Raw genomic sequence first — 22,239 nt, 5'->3', positions numbered from 1 at the left:
GGAGCAATGCTGGGAAGAAGTACATCAATAGGGACCTGTACCACAAAAATTGAGGTCATTGCTATCCTTAAAATAATTTAAAGTAACATTCTTGAATGCATACTATGTAGACGTTATGTTGATAGCTACAGGCACACTATTTTATTTAAAACTTGTGAAATCCCTATGAGATAGGTATAATTATTAGGCTCATTTTACAGAGTACTGAGAGATTAATTTGTCGAAAAACACAGAAATCTGAAAGACAGTTCTATCAGACTTCCAATTCCTGACTCAGTCAACTTCAGCATCTTTATCTTGTGCCCACATCTCCACAATTCTCCCCCTTCCGGCCTCATTGTACGCCTTTCTGTTCCTGGAAATGAGCCAAGCTGTTTTTCGCCTCAATATCTTTGCATTTGCTGTTTCCTGTGTTTGGAAATTTCTCATTTATTGCACAGCTGACTCCTTATCTCAGTATGTGGTCTAAATTTGTTCTTCTCACCTTACTCTACAACATCACCATGTTCTATTTCCATTATAGTATATAGTATTTATTACTCCGAAATTATTTTTTTTATCTCCCCACTAGATTATATCCCTAATACAAAGAATAAATGCATGAAATAGCCTACTCCTTCTGTACCGGGAGATCTTGAAAAGTACTGTGTTATACTGACAGGCCATCGAAGCTGTATATAAAGATTGCACATTCTGTACTTCACTCTCACCTCAATTTATTACAGTCTTTTGTGGTTCCAGGACAGCAGTGATTTAAGAATACCAAGCGAGGCCTCTCAGGGGATGACAACGATAATAGCACCCTGCTTTACCCAGTCCAACCTGCAGGGGGCAGTGTGGCCGGAGGCCTTTCATGCGCGCCGGCGTTCTAGGTGAAAGACGCAGAAGTAGGAGCGGTGGATAGAGAGGCGGGGCCAACCGGAAAGGGCGGGGTCGTCAGCCTACCCGCCTTTCCAGGGAGGCTCTCCTCCCTCGCCCCTCCCCTTCCCCCGCCCCGGCGGCCATGGCCATTCCCGGCATCCCCTATGAGCGACGGCTTCTCATCATGGCGGACCCTAGAGATAAGGCGCTTCAGGACTACCGCAAGAAGCTGCTGGAGCACAAGGAGATCGACGGCCGTCTCAAGGAGTGTGAGTGCACCTTTCTTGCCACATAATCTCGTGCCTGGACCCGCTTCTGTCTCTGACAAAGCGGAGGCCTTTGGCCTAGCCCGGCAACCGAACCCTGCGATGGGAAGGCCTGGGTCGGAGGACAAGGCGCTTTGTCATGCCGCCCTGAGATTGGGAAGCAGAGTCCCTTCGGGCGTGGAAATGGCCCAGTCTGGTCCAGATGACAGAATATTCCCAGTTCAGAGACGGAAATGAAAGAGGACTGGAGGAGATGTGGGGAACAAATGGGCCAGGGATGTTTCCCAGGTTGGGGTGCAAGGAGGACAGTATTTGCGGAGTCCCGGAGAAGGGAAGAGATGAGACCCGGGGAGCTGGCTTGTTAATGGAGTGGAAAGCAGGATGCGGAGGGTAAGAAGGAGTCCATGGGTCATAATAAACCCTCTTCGTCTTTTCTCATGTTTTGAGTTGTCGTCTGTCAGACGCACAAGTTTCCCTTCACCTCCTGAGCCAAAAGGGCACATATATTTTTTCATAGTGCACCTTCACTGAAAAGCCTGAGTGGTTTAATTAAACGAAGGAAGACCATAACCATATAATTCTGCGGAGCACTGCACCAGTTGACCTTATTTACGGCAGAAAGCCGGAGAGTAATAAACCATATAGATAGGTGAAAAGGTGAGGAAGTGTCCAACTTTTATCATTTCGATTTGTAGTCGCAAATTCAGAAGTGTCAGGAGTGTCAATATCTGTTAAATATATAATCTAAAATGTGCTTACACAACTAAGTATTGCTGATTAAGAAAATGAAAAGGTGATGCTTTGTAATATTTTGTTTTTAAACGTGTCACCTACAAACAGCATTATTTCTTTTGTGGTTTGATATAGTGGCTATGAAATGTATGTGAAGTGAAATAGACTTAAGTAAACGTAAGTAAACTGAGTCTTAGTAACTTAAACTCACTGAGATTATTAATTTAAAATGTTCAAATTATATTATTTCAGTAAGGGAACAATTAAAAGAACTTACCAAGCAGTATGAAAAGTCTGAAAATGATCTGAAGGCCCTACAAAGTGTTGGGCAGGTAGGTAATGGAGTTTGGGGTGTGATGGTAATTGCTTTGGTTTTTAGCTGTTGGCAAAAAGTCATGCTTTTTTTTTCTTTCTTAGATTGTGGGTGAAGTACTTAAGCAATTAACTGAAGAAAAATGTAAGTGGATTGGATTGTTAATTAATAAGGAAAAAACCAGACCCCCTCCCCCCATGACCAACTTTTGAAATGCTTTTTATTCTAATGTCAATAGTGAAGGTGGATGCTATTCTTGCACAGACTTAATTTTTCTTTCAACTATTGTCTCCTTGGGGGACAGAAATAAAACTCAACCTGCTATCGATGTGGGTATATTTATTTTCTACTTGATGTTTTTCAATTTTTTCTTTCATTTTCTTCCTCTAGTCATTGTTAAAGCTACAAATGGACCAAGATATGTTGTGGGTTGTCGTCGACAGGTAACACTTTACATCTGTATAGTGCTTTATAATTGACAAAAGCACTTTCATATAAGTTATTTAATTCTTGAGGTAAGCAGGTTAGGCATTATGCCCATAACTCCCAAAGGTGATTTGTTCAGATATCACTAATTATTAGCAAAGCCTAAACTCAAACTATGAGCTTTGGCTCCTGATATTCTTTACTTTCTACTGTATCAAGTTGCCTCAGTCAGCTCTATACACTTAGAAATCAAAGACTTTTAGAACTAGAAAATTTCTCAGATCACTTTATTTTAATATCTTTTTTGAATGGGACTTAAAAGGATTCGACCCTATCAATTACTTATGTTTTATATTTAAACATTCTGAAATGTTACTTACAGACTTTACTATAACCTAAGTTTATTTTTTATAAGTTCATTTAGATTAGAATAAGCAAATTGAAATAACTCCACATTTCATTTTGCAGTCATAAAAAATACCAAAAATATGTCTTTGAATCATTTAGTAGCCTCTGAAGCCAATTTATGTTCTGCCCTATTCTTTAGACAGTGTCTTTGGAACATAGTTATAAATTCATTGGGAAGAGCTTTCTCTAAGTATTTGTTGTATCATATTCAGGTTTTAAAACACTGATACAATGTTGTATCAGTGGGCCCTCTGGATGCCAAAAGTTGGCATTTCTAAGATAATTCATGGTTGTAAGAGGGCAGGAGAGTATTGGAAAACATTAGAAAAACCAGAGTATATATTTCATACAGATGTAAATGTTGAAATAGCTTCACATTGATTTTTGTTTAGCTCTTTTTCTAATACTTCACTTACTGTCAATTTTTTTTAGCTTAATCCATTATGTTAAACCTAGTATTTTGCCTGTCTCCACTTCATTTTAATTGGCACTAACTCCTAAACTTAGAACTCTCTGCAAAATCCTATGAAAAGTAGTTAGCAATTTGCGTGATTCTGAAACTGTATTGGCAAGCAATTTTTTAAACTATGGCAACAGGTAACTTTATTTTTGAAAAGTAACATCCTGAGTGTGATGTGATTCTCTTGGATAGATTTTACCCAATTCTAGTAAGTTACTCTGCCTCAATATGTCAATAATTTGTATAGTATGATTCAACCTAAGGTGTAATGTAATGTATTCAGCATAGTGAGTGTCTGGCATATCATAAAGGCAACAATGATGGCTGTTGTTTTTTTGTTTTGTTTTTAGCATGCATTTCCCCCCTTATCTCCTATGATCAAGTAACACATTTTTCCCAAAAACTATAGTTTTGAAAGTAAATCTAATGGGCACAACTTTAGAATGCTTCCTTTTTCTTCTCCCAAAATGTTCACTTAACAGATTTCTGTATAAATGCTTAGGTACTAATTGCAGAAGTCACTGTATTATATATAGTGTCTGAATCAAAATAATGAGCAAAACTATATTAAAAAGTGAGCCTTTAAAAATAAAATACCAAAGTCCATTCCTTCTTCATAAACAAGGCCATTACCACCTCAGAACTTTGTGTATAAGTGATCGATTTCACATTTCATGCTGAGATTGCACAAAAGGGCATTCTTTTAGGGGGCAGGTGGAAATAACTTTGAATTACAACTTTTATACCCTTTTATTGGCATGGTGTTTATAATCTAATACTAGTGTCCTCTCTGAAGGGTAACAATGATTATTTGGCTTCTAAATAATACTCTTGTTAGAGTGTTATTCCCCTTTTTAAGTGTTTGTTTAACTTTTTTTGTTTTACAAAATTAGCTTGACAAAAGTAAGCTGAAACCAGGAACAAGAGTTGCTTTGGATATGACTACACTTACTATCATGAGGTAGGTCTCTTATTCTGTTTAGTTTACCTTTATTTTCACAGAGGGAAGATTTTATCCAAAATATATGGGTATTTTATCACTGAATATTTTGCCACTTTTCCCCTTTTACTAATACCTAATAATTTAAACATGTTTTTATAAAATCACCTGTAGGTGCTTACATAAGCAAGTCATTTTACACTGTCTGTAGGCTGAGAGAAAAGTACATCTTTTTAAAGAAAAATACATATACCTTCTCATTACAGATATTTGCCAAGAGAGGTAGATCCACTGGTTTACAACATGTCTCATGAAGACCCCGGGAATGTTTCTTATTCTGAGATTGGAGGGCTGTCAGAACAGATTCGGGAATTAAGAGAGGTTGGTAGTTGATGCTTTGTTTTCTGAACTTAATAATAAATAGTATTGGTTTTAAGATTCCTGATGGGAGAAAAAGGATGAAAAATTACTTTGTCCAAATAGTGGTTACTGAAAATTATACATTTAATATTCTTGCTGAGATAAGAATAGCACTGAATTTCTAGCTGTGAAAATTATAGGTGTTTGTTAATTTGGAGGTAATTTGGTGTTAAAAAAAATCCTCTTTTTGACAAGGAAATAAAAACTAAGAATAATTGATGTAATCCAATGCCCGTGCCATCTGTGATATTAATTATCATAGGTTACATGGATCAGAGCACTTTTGGATACTGTGTGTGTAATATAGTTTTTCTCATATCTTTATTAGTGTTAACTCCCCACCTTTATAGTAGGGTAAGTTACCTGCACCATAAATATTTTATTTTGATGAAGCTGTTTCCTGCCATTTAAGAAAAATATTGGCTTTAGGGTGGCTTAAACCTTTTATGCTCTTAGGTGAAGAATCTAATCAGGATTGACTTGCTTCACAGCACAGATGACTTCATAACCATTCTCCTTAAATCAAATTTATTGTCCCATTGATTTTATCCTAATTTAGGATGGAAATATTTAGGAATGAATGAGGATAGTCAGAATGGTTTACATCCTCTGATTTAAGCCGTAAGCCAGTAGTTTTCAGAGTTTAGTATATTCCATTTTCTGGTATTATTAAAAATACAGATTCCTGGTACTATAAAGACTTCAAGTTGGACAGTCATACTCTCAGTTTTTCTATTCTCCAGCTTTTTTCCCTTGAATCAGTTTTAGTAGGATATTGAGAGCAAAATATGTGGTTCTTTTAAGGCTGCTATGACAAAATGCCAACACATGAAAATTTTATATACCTTTTCTCTTAGTGGCAATTACAACATTCCAAAATTTCCCCATTTAATATTTTGTGTTGTAGTCCCAAACGCAAAGTAGTATAGATCTTTTGATTTATTTTTTTTGCTGCACTGATTTTTTTGTAGTATAATTTTTACATCGAGGCATAATTTACATTCAGTAAAATGCACAGATTTAAAGGGTATAATTCAAATGTGTTTTGTCACGTTATATGCTTATGTAACGATCACCCTAGTCAAGAGTGTGGTTTGTTAAAATAACCACACACTTTTAAATTAATTAATCTAAAAATGTTATTTAAAAATTTATAGCTATAAGAGATACTTTAAATCTACTTGAAGAAAATTCTCTACTATAAATAGTTTTACATAACATGGAATTCTATATCTATTATGAATTACAATGTGTATACCTATGTTGATATTTTACTTAAAATATTTGAAAATACATCAAAATCTTTACTAACTGTTTAAAAACCATGCATCTTCTTTTCTAGGTGATAGAATTACCCCTTACAAACCCAGAATTATTCCAGCGTGTAGGAATAATACCTCCAAAAGGCTGTTTGCTATATGGACCACCAGGTTGGTTTTGAATTATGTCTGCCCCACGAATGAATGAATGAATGAATGAATGAATGAATGAATGAATAAAAAAATAAGATGGAAATTTAACGTGGGCAGTTCTAACCTCCACTCTATTCAGAGTAAGGAAGGGATATTCTCTCAGCATGCTTATTCCTCTTGTGCTTCATAGGATATACAGTTGACCCTTGAACAAGTCGAAAATCCACATATAATGTTTGACTCCCCCAAAACTGGTATCCTCAGGGATTGGTTCCAGGACCCCCACAGATACCACAATATGTGGATGCTTAAGTCATAAAATGGCATAGATCAGTGCATATAGTTGGCCCTCCACGTGTGCAAACTCCCAACTGTGGATTAAAAATAGTATTTATTGAAAAAAATCTGTGTATTAGTGGACCCATGCAGTTCAAACGCATGTTGTTCGAGCATGTACTATATATCTTAACATGCCATGTGATTCTAGTATAAGGGTCCTGTGTGTTTCACAGACCTTGGGGTGTCCCTGAGACACTGTCAGGGAGCCTGCAAGGTCAAAGCTTACTTTCATAATACTAAGATGTTAGGTGCCTTTTTCAGTGTGTCGGCGTCTGTGCTGATGGTGCAAAAGCAATGTGGGTAAAACTGCTCATGCCATAGCGTGAATCAGTTAAGTCACTGACATGAAATGGCACCAGTAGTCATTGTGTTCTTGACCACTCACACTTGCAGTTTTGAAAAAAAATGCCAGTTTTACTTCAAAATGTCCTTGGTGAAGCAGTAAAAGGTATTAATTTTGTTAAATCTTGATCCTTGAAGAACATCTTTATTCCATATGATGAAATAGAAAATACATATAAAGTACTTCTGTTGCATATTGATTAGGATAGTTAACTCTTGTTCAATTATTAGAGATGCCAGCTGAATTAGCTGCTTTTCACAGAATACCATCTTTACTTGAAAGGATCATTTAGAGATAATCTATGGTTATCAGACTGGCTCTTGGTTATTCAGACTGATTATTGGTTATCTGGTACACATTTTTCAAAAATGAATGAAGTTAGCCTGTAATAGTAAAGAAAAAACTGGCAGTATCTGTAGCCAGTGATAAAATTTGAGCATTCAAGCAAAAATTTAGTTTTTGAAAACTTAAATCTGGCACTATGAGCTCGACAGCTTTCTAATATGTTAATACTTAAAAGGATGAAATTGGTGGTGATATTAACAAATGTAATTTTTTAATGTATAATGAAAAATGCCAACATTTCAGATTTCCATAACACAATCAGTAGTTTCCAAATATCTAATACTTGATACTACAATATCTTGCATGGGTAAAAGATCCATTTAGTGTGCATGACAGACCAATGGATTTTAACGTAACAAGTTTCCATTGTAGTCTGTTAGTAAATAGGGTTTGATATGTTTCTAAGGTTATTTTATTGTGCTTTAAATAAAATTACAAGGGATATTTTGAATAAAATTTAAAATTTTAATATTGAAAGAAGTGCTTTGGAATTTTCACTGGAAATTCTGTTTAGGATTTAGCTTCCATTTTGCAGAATTTACTATCCAAAGGATTACATCCTTAAAAGGCTTTTGAAAGTTTGTTTTACTTTCCATCTAACTAGGACTTCTTTTGTCATTCTTAGGTACAGGAAAAACACTCTTGGCACGAGCTGTTGCTAGCCAGCTGGACTGCAATTTCTTAAAGGTAAAGGGAAGAGTCTTTGTGTAACTGTTGAAATTAAATTTTATTTGAATTATTTATGTTTACCTTAATGTTTTTCCTTTAATCAGGTTGTATCTAGTTCTATTGTAGACAAGTATATTGGTGAAAGTGCTCGTTTGATCAGAGAAATGTTTAATTATGCCAGAGACCATCAACCGTGCATCATTTTTATGGATGAAATAGATGCTATTGGTAAGAGTAACAACTTCTAAAATTTAAGTTTTTCTTGAAAGCATTAGGAAATTTTAAAAGAACTTTTTTCTTATCTCCTCCAATTGCAACTTGTATAAAGTAGCAAAATGAACTGGATATTAGTTATTAAAAATTTTTGAGGAAGTTTAACCAATTTTAATACATAACTTTTGACATTGACAAAATAATAAATGTTAAACGAAAATCATTAGCTTTGTCAGGTATCATTCTTACTATTTAATTTTCATCTTAATGTTTTGAACTCCAGAAACTGTCATATTCTGTTTTCTTAAATGATAGTTATAGAGGGGAAAAGTAATGCATATGAGTTACCATATCATTATTTTAGGTGGTCGTCGGTTTTCTGAGGGTACTTCAGCTGACAGAGAGATTCAGAGAACTTTAATGGAGGTAAGATTTGATAAAGAGGATTTATAAAGAAATCAGCATTTATTGAATAAAGAAGTGAGCATTGAATATTTGAAAGCCAAATATGTACAATGGTTTAAATGAAGAATAAATGAAGAACACTTAAGTATGAAATTTGAAAATATTGACAGGAATGAACACATTTCTCCACCACAATCTTGAGTAAGACAATGACTATAGAAAGTAATAGGGGTATCTACAATACAAAATTCCCATTTGATGTACAGCTTTACGTTTCTATGTCTTTTGAACAGACCAGCCATTCAGATATTTAAATTGTGTATTATATAACTTATATGGCGAATGTGATCTTGTGCTAGTTTTTTTAAGACATTTTGTGAGTAATGGACATATTAAAACTGGTGGCAATAAATGAGTTATAGTTATGTATGAGACTGCTCTAAAAATCACTAACACTTTCCCCTCTAGCTTTATTGCTGAGACTAAGAGGAAACTAAAATAGTTTTATAATGGAAAAAGGTGGATGATGGGATATTAGAATGTACATAAAGCCTTTCTCCGCTCCAAATTCTGTGGAAGTGATGGCAAGATCCCAAATACATTTTCCCATTTCTACAAATAGAAGCTAGGGTAGCATAGGTAATGTAGTGTCCAGTACTGTCTAAGAATGGATATTTGAAAATTACTTTTCATAATCATACTGATTTGCTCAGAAGATATACCGCATTTTAAAATTACTTGTAGAGTCTGTCAGACCTTAAACTGAGGTATTTTAAAACAATGCAGATACTAGTTTTATTCATGTAACTGCTGATACGTTGTCAGCTAACAGATATTTTGGGAACAAAATAGACTTTCATGCTGCCTATATTTTAAAGAGTTTGTTGAATTCAGTTTTTCAACATTTATTCTGAAAACTTGAGGAATCAAAGCACATGTTTAGTGTCTCATTTCTATGTTTAGTAGAATTATTTGAAAAGATATTTAATGGATTTACTATCAAATTTATAGAAAAATCATTATGTCTGGTTATCCTAATGTAAATTTTATGCTGGCCATACCATAAGCACTTTATACATTAGATTTTATGATTAGTTTATATTTTTATAAGTAATGATATGAAAAACACTTGAACATTGGAAATCAGATCCACATAGTTTAGTTTCATAATTCTTTTTTTTCTTTTTAAAGATTTTTATTGGGGAATTGGGGGATGGGAACAGCGTTGGGGATTGGGGGAAGGGGAACAGACAAGTTGCTGTCCTTTTGTTCTTCAGTCTAGTGTGGAGGACATTGCTTCACTGGCCCAAGTTGGGACCATCATTGCGCTCTTCCCTGGCGAGGCAGATCAGTCGCCGGCTTCAGGACGGCCGCTCACTGCGGCTGCTGGCCGCTCACACTGGCTGCTGGCTACACACGGTAGCCCATGGCAACCCACTGCAGCAGGGGCTGCAGCCTACGCTGACGCCGCAACTCATGGCAACCCAGCTCCAGGTTGAGCTGTTGTTCAGCATCTTAGCTGTAGAGGGCAGTGTCACTGGCCCTCATATGTGGGATCCGAACCGGGGCTCTCTGGCGTCCCAAGCCAGCTCTTAATCACCGCACCACTCGGCTGGCCCAAAGTGATCATTTTGATGATTACATAGCTAGCTATCTGTAGGCAATACATTGCATGATATTAGGCGTATAAAGAGTGTACTATGTATTGGTTGGTGTACTATGTATATGTACTATGGTTGGGCTGTTTTGTAAAAGCTGTGATTTTTATTTACAAATATATTCTTAGTTACTGAATCAAATGGATGGATTTGATACTCTACACAGAGTTAAAATGATCATGGCTACAAACCGACCAGATACATTGGATCCTGCTTTGCTTCGTCCTGGAAGATTAGATAGAAAAATACGTGAGTTAAGATTCTTTACCTGCTGTCCATTTCCCTTTGTCTATGTTCTTTTCTCTTTCCATACCTCGTCCTCATCTCACCCCCTACTTTATTTAAGAAAACAAACAAAAAAACTGCAAAATTTTTTATAATTTTTTGTTTTCAGATATTGATTTACCAAACGAACAAGCAAGATTAGATATATTGAAAATCCATGCAGGTCCCATTACAAAGCATGGTGAAATAGGTAAGGAAATATTTTATATATATTTGCGTTCGGTAAATTAAGTAAAATGCTGTTGGATATTATTGATAGTCTATCGAATCTGGTTTTAAATTCAGCAAACTTGGTGGTCTTAAATTCGGTTGATATTTATTTATTTATTTAATTTTTTTTAGCTGAGCCATCCTGCCACCTGTTGGCATCTCAGCGTCAGCTCAGCTCGGGTCGGGAATCGAACCACTAGTTGCTCAGAGCTTGCACTCTTGAGCGAGCTCTTAACCAACTGAGCTACTCGGCCAGCCCTCGGTTGATATTTATTGAGTATCAGCTGTATGCTAGGAATTGTTCTAAGTGTTGGGAGATAGCAATGAACAAATGATGAATTCCTGCCTTTATAGAACTTACATTCTTGTCAGGAAAGACAGATAAAGTGAGTAAAATATATAGAATATTACATGGTGATAAGTGCTGTGGAGTAAAATAAAGCAAGAAAAGGGACTAAGTAATGCCAGGAGTAGGTATGAATGAATGAATATATAAATGGAGGGGGGTAGAGGGAAGCACAGGGAAGGCCTTATCAAGAAGGTGATTTTTAAACAATGACCTGAAAAGATGAAGAAACTAGATACGGATATCTGGGGGAAATCGTGCAGAGGGAGCAGCAAGTAAGCACTTTGAAGCAGGTGCATGCCTGGAACATTTTAGGAGCAGCAAAGAGGCCAAAGTGTCTGTGGCAGAGTAAATGGGACAGTGACAGCAAGTGAAATCATAGACGTAATGGGGACCAGAGAGTGTAGAGCCTTACTGAGGCCACCATGTACAAACCAGCTTTTATTTTTAATGATATGGATGCTATTGGACGATTGTAAGCAAAGGAATGATATTCTTTTTGTTATTTTTAACTTTTTATTATAGAAAACTAGAAATACATAAAAGTAGAGGTAAGAATGTAATGAACTTCTAACCCTAGGTACTCATCCCCCAGCCTCAATAATTATTAACCCTTGGCCAATTATGTTTCATCTGAATTTTTAGAAAGCAAATCTCAACATTATATCATTGTAAACGTAAATATTTTGAAATTCACTTATGTTATAAAAAACATTATTCTGGCTGCATGAAGAGGAACAACAAGCAAGAGGATCAGTTAGGAGGTTATTTCAGTGATCCAGGCAAAGATGATGGTGGCTTGGTCCAAGATTGTAACTGTTTTAAGATAATGAGATTCTGGATATATTTTGAAAATAGAGGTGGCGGAACTTGGTAATGAATTGGATGTGAGAAGTGAGCTAAAGAGAAGAATCAGGGAAGACTTAACGTTTTTGATTCACACGCCTGTAAAGATGGAGTTACCATCAATAAAAATAGAGGAAATCTGGAAAGATGGGCTTTAAACGGTATATTACATTTGAGATGCCAATTAAATATCCAAATAAAGATGTTGATTAGTAGTTGTATATGCATCAATAATAGTTCATTGGGGTGGTCTAGAGATATACATGTGGATAACAGCATAAAAATGTTTTTTAAAGTCTTAAGATTAGATGAGATTTCTGAGGAGGTGAATATGGATAGAGGAAAGTCTCAAAAACTGAGCTGAGATAATTCTGGCATTAAGAAGTTGAGATGAAGAACCATCAAAGGAGGCAGAGAAGGTATAGTCACAGGTAGGAGTAGAGCCAGGAGCTGGTAATTGGTAGTGTCCTGGAATACAAGTGAAGACATTGTTATAAGGAGGAATTAATGCCCTGTCAAATGCTGGCAGTGGGTCAAATAAGAGTTGTGAGAATGGTTTTACTTTGTGGAGGCCATTGGTGACCTTATCAAAAGCAATTTCTTTGGAATGGTGGGAATGAAAGTCTACTTCAAATGTGTTTCAGAAAGATTGGGAGGACAGACATTTCTTTCAAAAGTTCTGTAGCAAAGGGGAGAAGAGAAGAAATGAAGCTGTAGCTGAAATGGAAATGAGAATTTGGGGGAGTTTTCTTTAAGATAGAAGAACTTACAATACTTTTTATGCTAATGGGAATGATCTTGGAGAGTGAGAAATTGATAGTGCACTTTCCTTGAAAACGGGTTGGCCCTGTCTATGAGCATAGACTTCACTTACGAGAATAGGAGGGAAGGCAGAATATATGGATGCTGATGAAGACAGATTCTCAAGTATGGCAGGAACTTGTAGAATATTTCTTCTGAATGCTTTTATTTTCTAAGTGAAATAGGAAGCAAGTTCAGAGTGAAGATGGGAAAAGATTGTTAAGAGATTTGAGGACAGAGAAGTTATAAAAATTATCTATCTAGCTAGGTAGAGGCCCACAAACCAAATTCTATCTGCCTTCTGTTTTTGTAAATAAAATTTATTATAATAAAACCACTCCCATATATATTTACATTTTGTCTGTGACTGCTTTCCCACTACAACAGCAGAAAGGAGTAGTTTTGACAGAGACCATATGGTCTGCAAAGCCTAAAATATTTACTGTCTGGCCCATTACAGGAAGTTTGCTGACCCCTGGACTAAGGGAATCTAGTTTGATTACTGAGCAGCTCTAAAAACTTGTAGAAGTTAATGGTCCAAAATAATTACAAATATTTGGTTATTGCCTCCCACTAATTTTCTTATTGCTCATATAAGAGTTTTGAGCTAGAAAGATTAAGTTGAAATAAAAAGGTCACTTTATAGGTTTCTTCCAATACTGAGCTCTTGCTAGGTGCCAGATACTATGTTAACCTTGGGAATCCCTACTCTCAGGAAGTTTACGATTAATTCGAACCAGAATGAAGACTAACAAATACCTTGTGGTTTCTAATGGAGATTGACATAATCTAGATTGCCTGACAGAGGGTGTCGCATCAGTTACTCACATTGTAGTAGCCTACACTGCCTCTCATTTCTCTCTTGTTCTATATCAAGTCCATAACTGCTACCCCAAGCCAACAGTTCTTCGTTTTGTCTGTCACATGGATAGAAAGGTCACTTGATAATCACTATTATCATAGATCTGATACCTCACCACTTGGAGCTTATACAAAAACCATAAAAGCTACCCAATGCTTGCTCTAGCATATGAAAATTCCATATGATAAAATTAGTCTGATAACTGTATTTGGTATATTTTATATTTGGCTTATGTGATTAAATTCCATTGTAATTGCAGTTGGTTTTGAATGCCTAGACTTATTCAATTTAAAGATTTGGTCACAGTTTAATGAGTTATAGCTTGACAGATATCTGAAGTTTCATGTGCATAACTGTTTCACTGTGGAGAAACAGATTAAGATGCTTTCAAGCTCAATAAGGGTGCTCTTGGCAGCTGCTGAAAAATAGAAGGTGGCTACTCTTGGAATTTGGTTTAAAGCTGGACAGATTTGCTTTGTTATAGGGTCAAAGCTGTGTCTAAAGTCCTCATTTTCTTTAAAAATTGAATAAAATCTCTGTATATAGAAAAAAAGTGCTTTCAGATATTGAGGATATTTCTTGGTTGTAAAGTTTCAAAAGTATATTTCTGCTTGGTGCTGGTTTTCTGAACAGAAGTATAGTTTCTGGTTGTTAATATTGTGGAATGATAACAGAGATGATGCCTAGTTGATCAAATTCAAAGCAAGCTCTTCAGTTTAAATTTTCTATTTGGGCATAAATCAAGAAAAGGTCTTTTTTCCCCCTAACTTCCAGTTTTTTTTCCTAAACAGATTATGAAGCAATTGTGAAGCTTTCAGATGGCTTTAATGGAGCAGACCTGAGAAATGTTTGTACTGAAGCAGGTATGGTTTTTTCAGTACAGTTTTTGCTATTGATTTTGATTTGTTTAATTTGCTAAAAATATGTTGTTTGTCCAAAAGCAGAGTCTGGGCTTTGCAAGGATTTGGGTGATTGTTTTTTTGGGAATGATTCCAAGATGGGACATGTGAGATGGAAAAAGGGAAAGCTATGATAAGGGGGATTTGATTTCTGATGAGACCCTCAGAGAAACATACAGAATGCCTTCTAGAATGACCCGGCTGGAACATGGGAGACTGGCATTCATTTATCAGCTCTCATCTCCCCTTAAATGAGATATGCCCTTGGGTATGTTAACTCCTTTGCACTCTGGATTCCTTAGAGCAGAATGTGCAAAGACACACATGTAATAGGATACTGGCCCCCTGAAGTTAGACTGGGACTGTACAGAACTGTGCCATACCCATGGCTGAAAGGAGATTGGGTCAACACCAGAGGAATCTGCTGCAAAGTAGATGACATGTTTTCTGCTACTAATCTGTCAGCAGTAAGCTTTCAAAGATTGATTTATGAATTTGTGATCATGCAACTTGTGTAAAATGTAATAGTTTTTTAATATAATTTTCTCTGTGGGTTGTGTGATTCTATTTTTATTTCTAGTGCCAAGTGGCTTTAAAACCCTACATAGAGTCATTTAGTCGTTGTCCTTTACACAGAATCTTAAAATTGAAAAAACTAATTTCTACGGTGTTATGATAGGTGATTTCCTCTCTTTTTCCATATCATCTTTGGCCTTATATTAACATTTCTTATAAATTCAACAGACAATATTTAAAGAGGCTCCTCAGGCATGGCTTTTCCTTAGGAGTATCTTTGGGGGCACACTGTGACTCAGCATCTGAATCAAAAGATCTGCAGGTCTAGAAACTCAGTACAAATCAGAGTAAATCATGCTCACAAAGACTTACTAACGAAGAAAAATATTAAGGGTTACACTGTCATGTGGCTTGAACTACTCAGAGTAATTTATGACATTCTCTTCCAAAATCTACACTGGACCAAATTATTATCAAAAGATTGCTTTAGTGAAACTGGAATCCTTAAACAAAACAGTGTCATAATCTTAAAAGCTGATAACATCAAATTATGAGTCTCCTTATTTTTCACATATTTAAAATAATTTATTTTTAGCTATTTCCAATGAAGAGCTATAACTTCTGTGTGGATTAAAATTTTAGCTTTTTAACTGGGTGGGGCATTCACATCTAGAGACATACTGAAATTCTTTGGTTTTCTTTTTATTAGACTTCAAGCTTTTTTTGTTAACATCTTTCTGTAAGTTAAAATACACTAGATTCAGTTATAGTTGTCTTTTTCCATTCAAATCCAGAGATTTTCATTATTTTTGGATTAGAATGTATATCAGATTCACTCATTCACTAAACAATGATTTGGGAACAGTCATATGCACAAGGTTTGGAAAAATAACTTAACTAATTTAGTTGTAGCATTCTAAACAAATTTTAAAGCTTCAGTATTTAAAAACTCATTTCCATTCACCTGATTTCTGAGGACAACATAGAGTGGCTATTTTCAAGACTCTTTATTAATTAGAAATCTTGAAAGGGAAGATAGGAAGTAACCTTTGAACTCTTCTACTCAAACCCACTCATTTTACATAAGTGAAAATTCAGTATAAGCAGATCCTCAATGAAAATATTTGCAGGATTCATTTAATTAGTTGATAGTGATAACTTACAGCGTTAGCTTATCATGAAATATAGGATCTTCTCAAAACCTGGGACCTATATCCATGATAAAACTACATAATGTTGTAAAGAAAAAACACAAACCAAAAACTCTTATCCCTTTGTCAATTAGTATTTGACAAGTAACTTGTCAAAAACTTGAAAGAAAAAATTGAATTGTGATACTTGAATTATGAAAGTCATAAAAATATCAATTTGTACATAAATAGGACAATTTTAATATGTGAGTAATGGCACTGAGTTTTGCTAAAGCCCACTCTTGGCTTTTTAAAATCTACTCTAAGCTTTTGATTATTAACAAGTAACAGCTATCAAAATAACGAAGTGTTTTGTGTTTTCTCAAACCATACATGTGCTTCTTCCTTCCAAGGGAATTGCTTCCAGTAGAATTAAGAAACTACTGCTTAAATGTGTGTATTTTGTTGATAGTTGGGTGTGGTTTGGTTTGGTTTTTCAAAATGCCATTGGATACAGGGACTGTATGAGCTGGACTTCAAATATTCAGATAATTGTCTCATTGAGTTTTCTAGCTTATCATTTGGAAAATAATGCTCACAATAGCTATGGGAATTTATTGAACAATGATAGTGATTTTTAACAAATCAGAATTACTGGTTCAGAAGTAGTAAATCTGGGCTCCTTCACACTTACTCTACATTATTTAGTTTTCTTATAATAAACAAATAATTCACATATTATATGTAGCAGTCATGTTTTGTTCTCCACAGGTATGTTTGCAATTCGTGCTGATCATGATTTTGTAGTACAGGAAGACTTCATGAAAGCAGTCAGAAAAGTGGCTGATTCTAAGAAGCTAGAGTCTAAATTGGACTACAAACCTGTGTAATTTACCGTAAGGATTTTGATAGATGCATGACAGATATTGGCTTAATATAAAAACAAAGTTAAGGAAAATAATGTATGTATTGGCAATGATCTCATTAAAAGAGTATGAATAAATGTGTATGAATAACATCATAAAATTAGTAATTCAGTAATTCTACTTTTAAGATTGGTAGAGAAGAAATTTGTATATTTGTTAATGTTGCATTTATGGCAGCAGAAGATATAAAAAAAAGTATGTTGTAGCTTTTCATATTTCCCGTGTGAGCATTTTGTAAAACATTGAAATGGTTTGAGATAGTAGTTTAAAGGAGCATTTCTTATGACTTATTTTATATCATTTGTTTTCCTCATCCTAAAAAAGTTGAATAAAATCTGTTTGATTCAGTTCTACATATATTCTTGTCTTTTGTAAGAATACATTGACTATAGTTCTTTAGGTTTTTAGTAAGTAAACTAATAACCAAGATGAAGTTGTGTTTAGATTGTCGGCTTTTGAATTTTATTTTAAAACAGTACCCACAGTGTTTCATAACAGCATATATACCATCTATGTTATATTTAACATATGTGTGTTTATGTTTACATCTAGATATTCCTCCTTCCAGAAAGTCTTTATTTACTCTTCACCTACTATGATTAGGCTGTGTAATATTAATTGAAATAGTACGTGCGCATCCATAATCTTTTTTTAGATTATGATTGAAAGTAATATTTGCTATAAATATGATTTGCTTTTCCTAAGTTATGTGAGATGATAGTTCCCTTTTGAGAATGTTCAGGTCTGGACCCTCTTCCCAGAAAAATCCATATGTACATATATATATATATATAATTTTGCATATACTAAAAGTTAAGGAGGTTTATTCTTTCCCAAGCTCACTCATGGACTCTGTAGGTACCTATGGATACCAGACTAAGAGTGTCTGATGTAGGGGATGTTGATGTCAGAAATGTTCAAAACAAAAGTTCTGCTACCTGTACACAATTCTTTCTCATATCATGTGGCAATTAAAGTTTTAACAACTATAATAGGAAATCATCATTGGGCATCAATTGAGATTATCTTATTAGAGGTGTTATTAAAAAGAAACTTGACTTCAGTTTCATAAACACTAAAAATATATGACCTGGGTAACTGTAAAATCATTCTTCAAATTAAGAACTTACAGAGTATATAGTGTGCTCTTTTTATAACTTTAAAAGATAGAGAACAGATTACATAGTGGTAGAAAAAATGGTTCACTCAAGCTCGCCATCTAATACTCAAGTTATTGAACAGTTCCATTTCTATATATGTTGGCAGTGCATTTCATAAATGTGACAATATAAAAAATGGAATGTTTGTGTGTTGGGGGGATCTATGTAAAATATCCATGTGATTCTTTTTACTTCCCTATTGTAATTTGCAAATAACTTTAATTAATAAAGGACTTTCTTGCCTGTTTACTTTGGTGGTGGTTATTTTTTCAAGAATCAGTTTGATGTACAAACTTTTAAGTGTGGGTTCTTCCACTTCTAAGCTTGATTTTTCTCATCTGTTTAAAAACAAAAAGGATAATAGTATCTCCCTAGACCCAGAGAATGTATATACCTAAACTTTATTAACAATATAGTACTGATTCATTTTTAAAAGATACTGAAAGCCATGTCGTTTAACATGTTGAAATACTAAACTTCGAATTAAAGAAGACACCTTTCTTCAGTATTGTGTACAATTGACTGAGTGAGCGATCGATTTTTTCTATTTCTTAGTTTTTCTCTTTGCCATTTCGTGAGATTTTCTAGTTGTCATACCCAAGTCCACCGTTTCAATTTGCTTAAAAGTGATGGGTGCTTCATTTTCTGTGTAGCATAACAATTTTAAGATGAACGCTTCATTTATTTCTCCTTTGGTTATAACCTCGCCACAGATTGCGCAGGATTCTGAGAGGAAACTATGGTCTTCTTTTTGGATACCAACTACTCGTGGTTTAGGATGTTTTGCCCATTCTTATGCCAAAGGAGATTTGCGTCTATCTGGAAAGAGCAGAGCTGGTTTGGATAGTCCCACTGCCTTTCCCAGGACCTTCAGTCGTTCCCTCCCGCCTACTGCAGCCCCACCTCCTCCACAGCCGGTGAGCTCCGGCCGAGGCGCCTCCGAGGCCCCACCCCCTGCGTCTGCGCTCTCGCTAAGGGGCGGGGCGGCTGCGCGCTGACACCTGGCGGCCGCGGGGCGGGGCGGGCCAAAGGCGAGCGTGGGGTGGGATTGGCTGGAGTGGCGCGGTGAGCGTGGGGGTAGGAGGGGAGACGGTTGTAGGGCTCGTGCTTGTGCCCGAGCCTGGGCGGCCTGAGGGGCGCTGGAGATTCGGAGGGGAGGGAGACGGCAGTAGCATGGCGGCCGGGTATGAGCCGCCCAACGTTCCTCATCCTCGCTGTCGCCGCCGCCGCCGGAGTCGCTGGGACCCTTTGGTCTGCGTGTGTTAATTGTAAGCCCGCTGCCCGTCCGTCAGCCCGAGGGTCTACCGGCCCTCCTTCCTTTCACAGCCACTGCCAGCCCGAGGGTCGGGCTGGCGAATAACTCCTACTCCCACCCCACCCACCAGCCCGCCGGCCGGGATCATGGAGGACGTGAAGCTGGAGTTCCCCTCGCTCCCACAGTGCAAAGAAGACGCCGAGGTGAGTCTGCTCAGTGACTGCCACGCACAGGCCTCCCCTTGGGGCTTCTCGGCCGAGAAGCGACCCCAGGCCCCAACCGTCCAAGCCTGCAGCTCTAACAGAGCCCCCGTTGCCTCTTGAGGGCGTCCCGGGACCTCGGGGTGGGGCCTCCCGCTCTGGGGGTTGTGGGCTCTTACCCTCATTCAGAGTTCCTCTTCCCCTCCCGAGGCGTCTGGGGCTGAGTCTGGTCTACTTAATTTAAAGAGACAGCAAAAAGCAGTCTTTTCGCCGCTTGGTCCGCGTCGAGGACTTGGAGTAAGGCTCCCTTTTTATTGTTAGAGCAATACCAGGGTAATATTTTTCATCTCAATTTGAGGGATATCTTTGCTGTCATTGATTCACCTGTGGGACACATGGGCCCACATGTGGAATAGACCCGTGGCCTGAACTTCCAAATGCGCTTTCGAAGTTTCCCAAAGTAGTTGTTTTGTTTTGGGAGGCGTTTTTTGGTTTTTTTTTGAGGCAAAGCTATGACCAGCAGAATAAAATGCCACAAAGCTAGCTCATTTGAATCTGAAAACATAAATCAGAAATCTTGCCTTTTGGAAGGAAGTTAATAATAAGAAAGTTCTTTATAACTTGGTCTCCTGATTTCTAATTTGGGGTTCTTTTTAACCCACCTTCTTTCCTGTATAACGTTTTTATGGAGTTTTCTCTATTGCAAGTTTAAAATACTTTAGGGTATTGCAGACAATTAAATTAGAATTTTCTAAAGTCTAAATTAGTATTAGGACAAGAATACTCAGTTATGTTTTAGCAGGATCAAGAAAGAAAGACATCTAAAATTTCTAGTTTTAAACATCTTAAAAATTAATTGGAAAAAGAAAGCTCTATTTTTAAGAGACCATTCGATTTATAACAAATATTCATTCTACTGAATATCTTCATTTGGGGTTCTCATTTTTTTGTTTGGAGGGGGTCTTTTTGCTTGTGGTAGTGATCCATGAGAATTGCATATGTTTTCAGAGTAAACTCAAATAGGAAAAAAACAGTTAAATGTTAGTTAAATGAATTTATACTTTGTTCTTTGTTTAATATAGAATAGTGAGTATGCTTTTATATTCTCAAAATTATTCAGTAATTTCAGCACAGGGAGCAATCTTAGGAATAACATAGAGTACTCCCAATTTTCAGGTGGAGAAGTTGTAGTTTACTGAGAATAAGGAATGTGCCAAGGTTACAACAGTAGCACAAACTACAGTGAGGACTTTGTTCTGATGATTTTTAATTCATTGTTCTTTTTAATACAACTCAATTCTTCGCTGCTCTAATCTTAAAAGTTCTAGTTTAAAATGTTTACAGACTTGACATTTATTCTTTTATTGTGTGTATAATATGTCTTACCCCTGCAAAAATTATAAAATATTACTGGGAAAATATAACTTCTTTCTTGTGAGGGACAGAAGTAATGCTTAAAGCCTAGTAGATAATGATACAAAATATTATCTACTGAAAGCCAATTTGTTTCTTATTTCATAGCATTGGATGTTTCTTCTGTTTTTGTTGCAAAACTCATACTAGTTTAAGCAAAAAGAAAAGTCACTAAATCCAGAAAGCTAGGGTTGCAGCTTAGGGACTCGACTAGATAGTATTATAATGCATCAGAACTGACTCTGTCTCTCATCAGTGCTTTTCTCTGCTTTATCTCAGGGTCTCTGCTTTTTCTTGGGCTTCTCCACCGGTATGGAGTTTGGCCATCATCTGCTCCAGGTTCACACTTTTACGGAGCCTGCACATTGAGGAAAAAAGCACCTCTCTTCAAGCTTTATTGTTTAAAGTCTAGAGGACTGGCCCAGCTTAGGTCATGTGCCCATCCTTTGGATCAGTCACTATAACCAGGAAGGGGTGAATAGAATGAAGGGCCCAGGCTAGGTCATATACCTGCTTCCTTAGCTAACTAAGATAGTGAAGTTTATCATTGGCAGCTCTCCTACCAAAATCATAGGAACATTTCTACAGAAGATGAGTGCTTTTTAGGCAGACAAAACTATAAAAATAACAGTTACATAGGGCATATAGTTAGTCATGATAAACTAATAAAACAATGTTAATTTTCTAATTTCCAATAAGATATGTGAAGTGTCAAATGGTCTTAAACATAGTTAGGATGAGGGCAGCACAGCCTCTTCCACATAGAAAGCTCTAATGGAAAGCTAAATTACAATCCAAATCTTGTTTTTGTAAAAGTGGAATTCAAATAGTAAAGTAATGGATGCTCTTAATGATTGATGTGTTTGTTCCAGCTATGTTAGCTTGATGATCCTATCATCTCTATAAGAATGTTACTTCCAAATTCAAATTTAAAAACCTAATTGGCTTTAATTAAGTGGTTCATAAATAGGGCAGAGTCCCATCTAGCAACTAGAAAGCAACTCTGATGAGTTGTACAAAATGGAAGGATTTTATAGGCAGAAAGAGGGTGGGACTAAGAAAATGAAAGAGTGGATCATTTCAGGCAAGGACACTTTCCTGTAGGAGAAGGCAGTGGGGTTTATCAGACAGATTACCTCATTAGGGTTGATCAGGAAATTGCAGACTATTTTTTTTTTTT

At 36.3% G+C, this 22,239-nt stretch overlaps 2 protein-coding genes across 3 annotated transcripts in view; both read left to right on the top strand.

Moving 5' to 3' along the window:
• The first annotated feature begins 984 nt into the window (after window positions 1-984).
• Window positions 985-18,440, top strand: PSMC6 (proteasome 26S subunit, ATPase 6). The gene is made up of 14 exons (XM_019645475.1): window positions 985-1,130; window positions 2,112-2,191; window positions 2,277-2,316; window positions 2,563-2,615; window positions 4,360-4,427; window positions 4,673-4,787; window positions 6,169-6,256; window positions 7,891-7,952; window positions 8,039-8,162; window positions 8,512-8,573; window positions 10,339-10,459; window positions 10,605-10,685; window positions 14,352-14,423; window positions 16,877-18,440. The coding sequence occupies exons 1-14, from the start codon at window positions 1,004-1,006 to the stop codon at window positions 16,993-16,995; spliced, it is 1,212 nt and encodes a 403-aa protein (XP_019501020.1). The 5' UTR covers window positions 985-1,003; the 3' UTR covers window positions 16,996-18,440.
• An 831-nt stretch (window positions 18,441-19,271) lies between these two features.
• The window catches only part of STYX (serine/threonine/tyrosine interacting protein), a 28,205-nt gene continuing 25,237 nt past the window's right edge, over window positions 19,272-22,239 (top strand). Inside the window, exons 1-2 of one of the 2 annotated variants that reach the window (XM_019645488.1) lie at window positions 19,272-19,459; window positions 19,577-19,649. In XM_019645488.1, the coding sequence (XP_019501033.1) occupies window positions 19,593-19,649 (57 nt within the window). In that variant the 5' untranslated portion in view covers window positions 19,272-19,459; window positions 19,577-19,592. Of the gene's footprint in view, window positions 19,650-22,239 lie in introns of both variants that reach the window. The other variant, XM_019645495.1, reaches the window with a different exon arrangement.

This window comes from Hipposideros armiger, unplaced genomic scaffold (assembly GCF_001890085.2).
Source record: "Hipposideros armiger isolate ML-2016 unplaced genomic scaffold, ASM189008v1 scaffold_5, whole genome shotgun sequence".
NCBI classification, from domain to species: Eukaryota; Metazoa; Chordata; class Mammalia; order Chiroptera; family Hipposideridae; genus Hipposideros; species Hipposideros armiger.
This window is presented reverse-complemented; position numbering and strand designations above follow the sequence as displayed.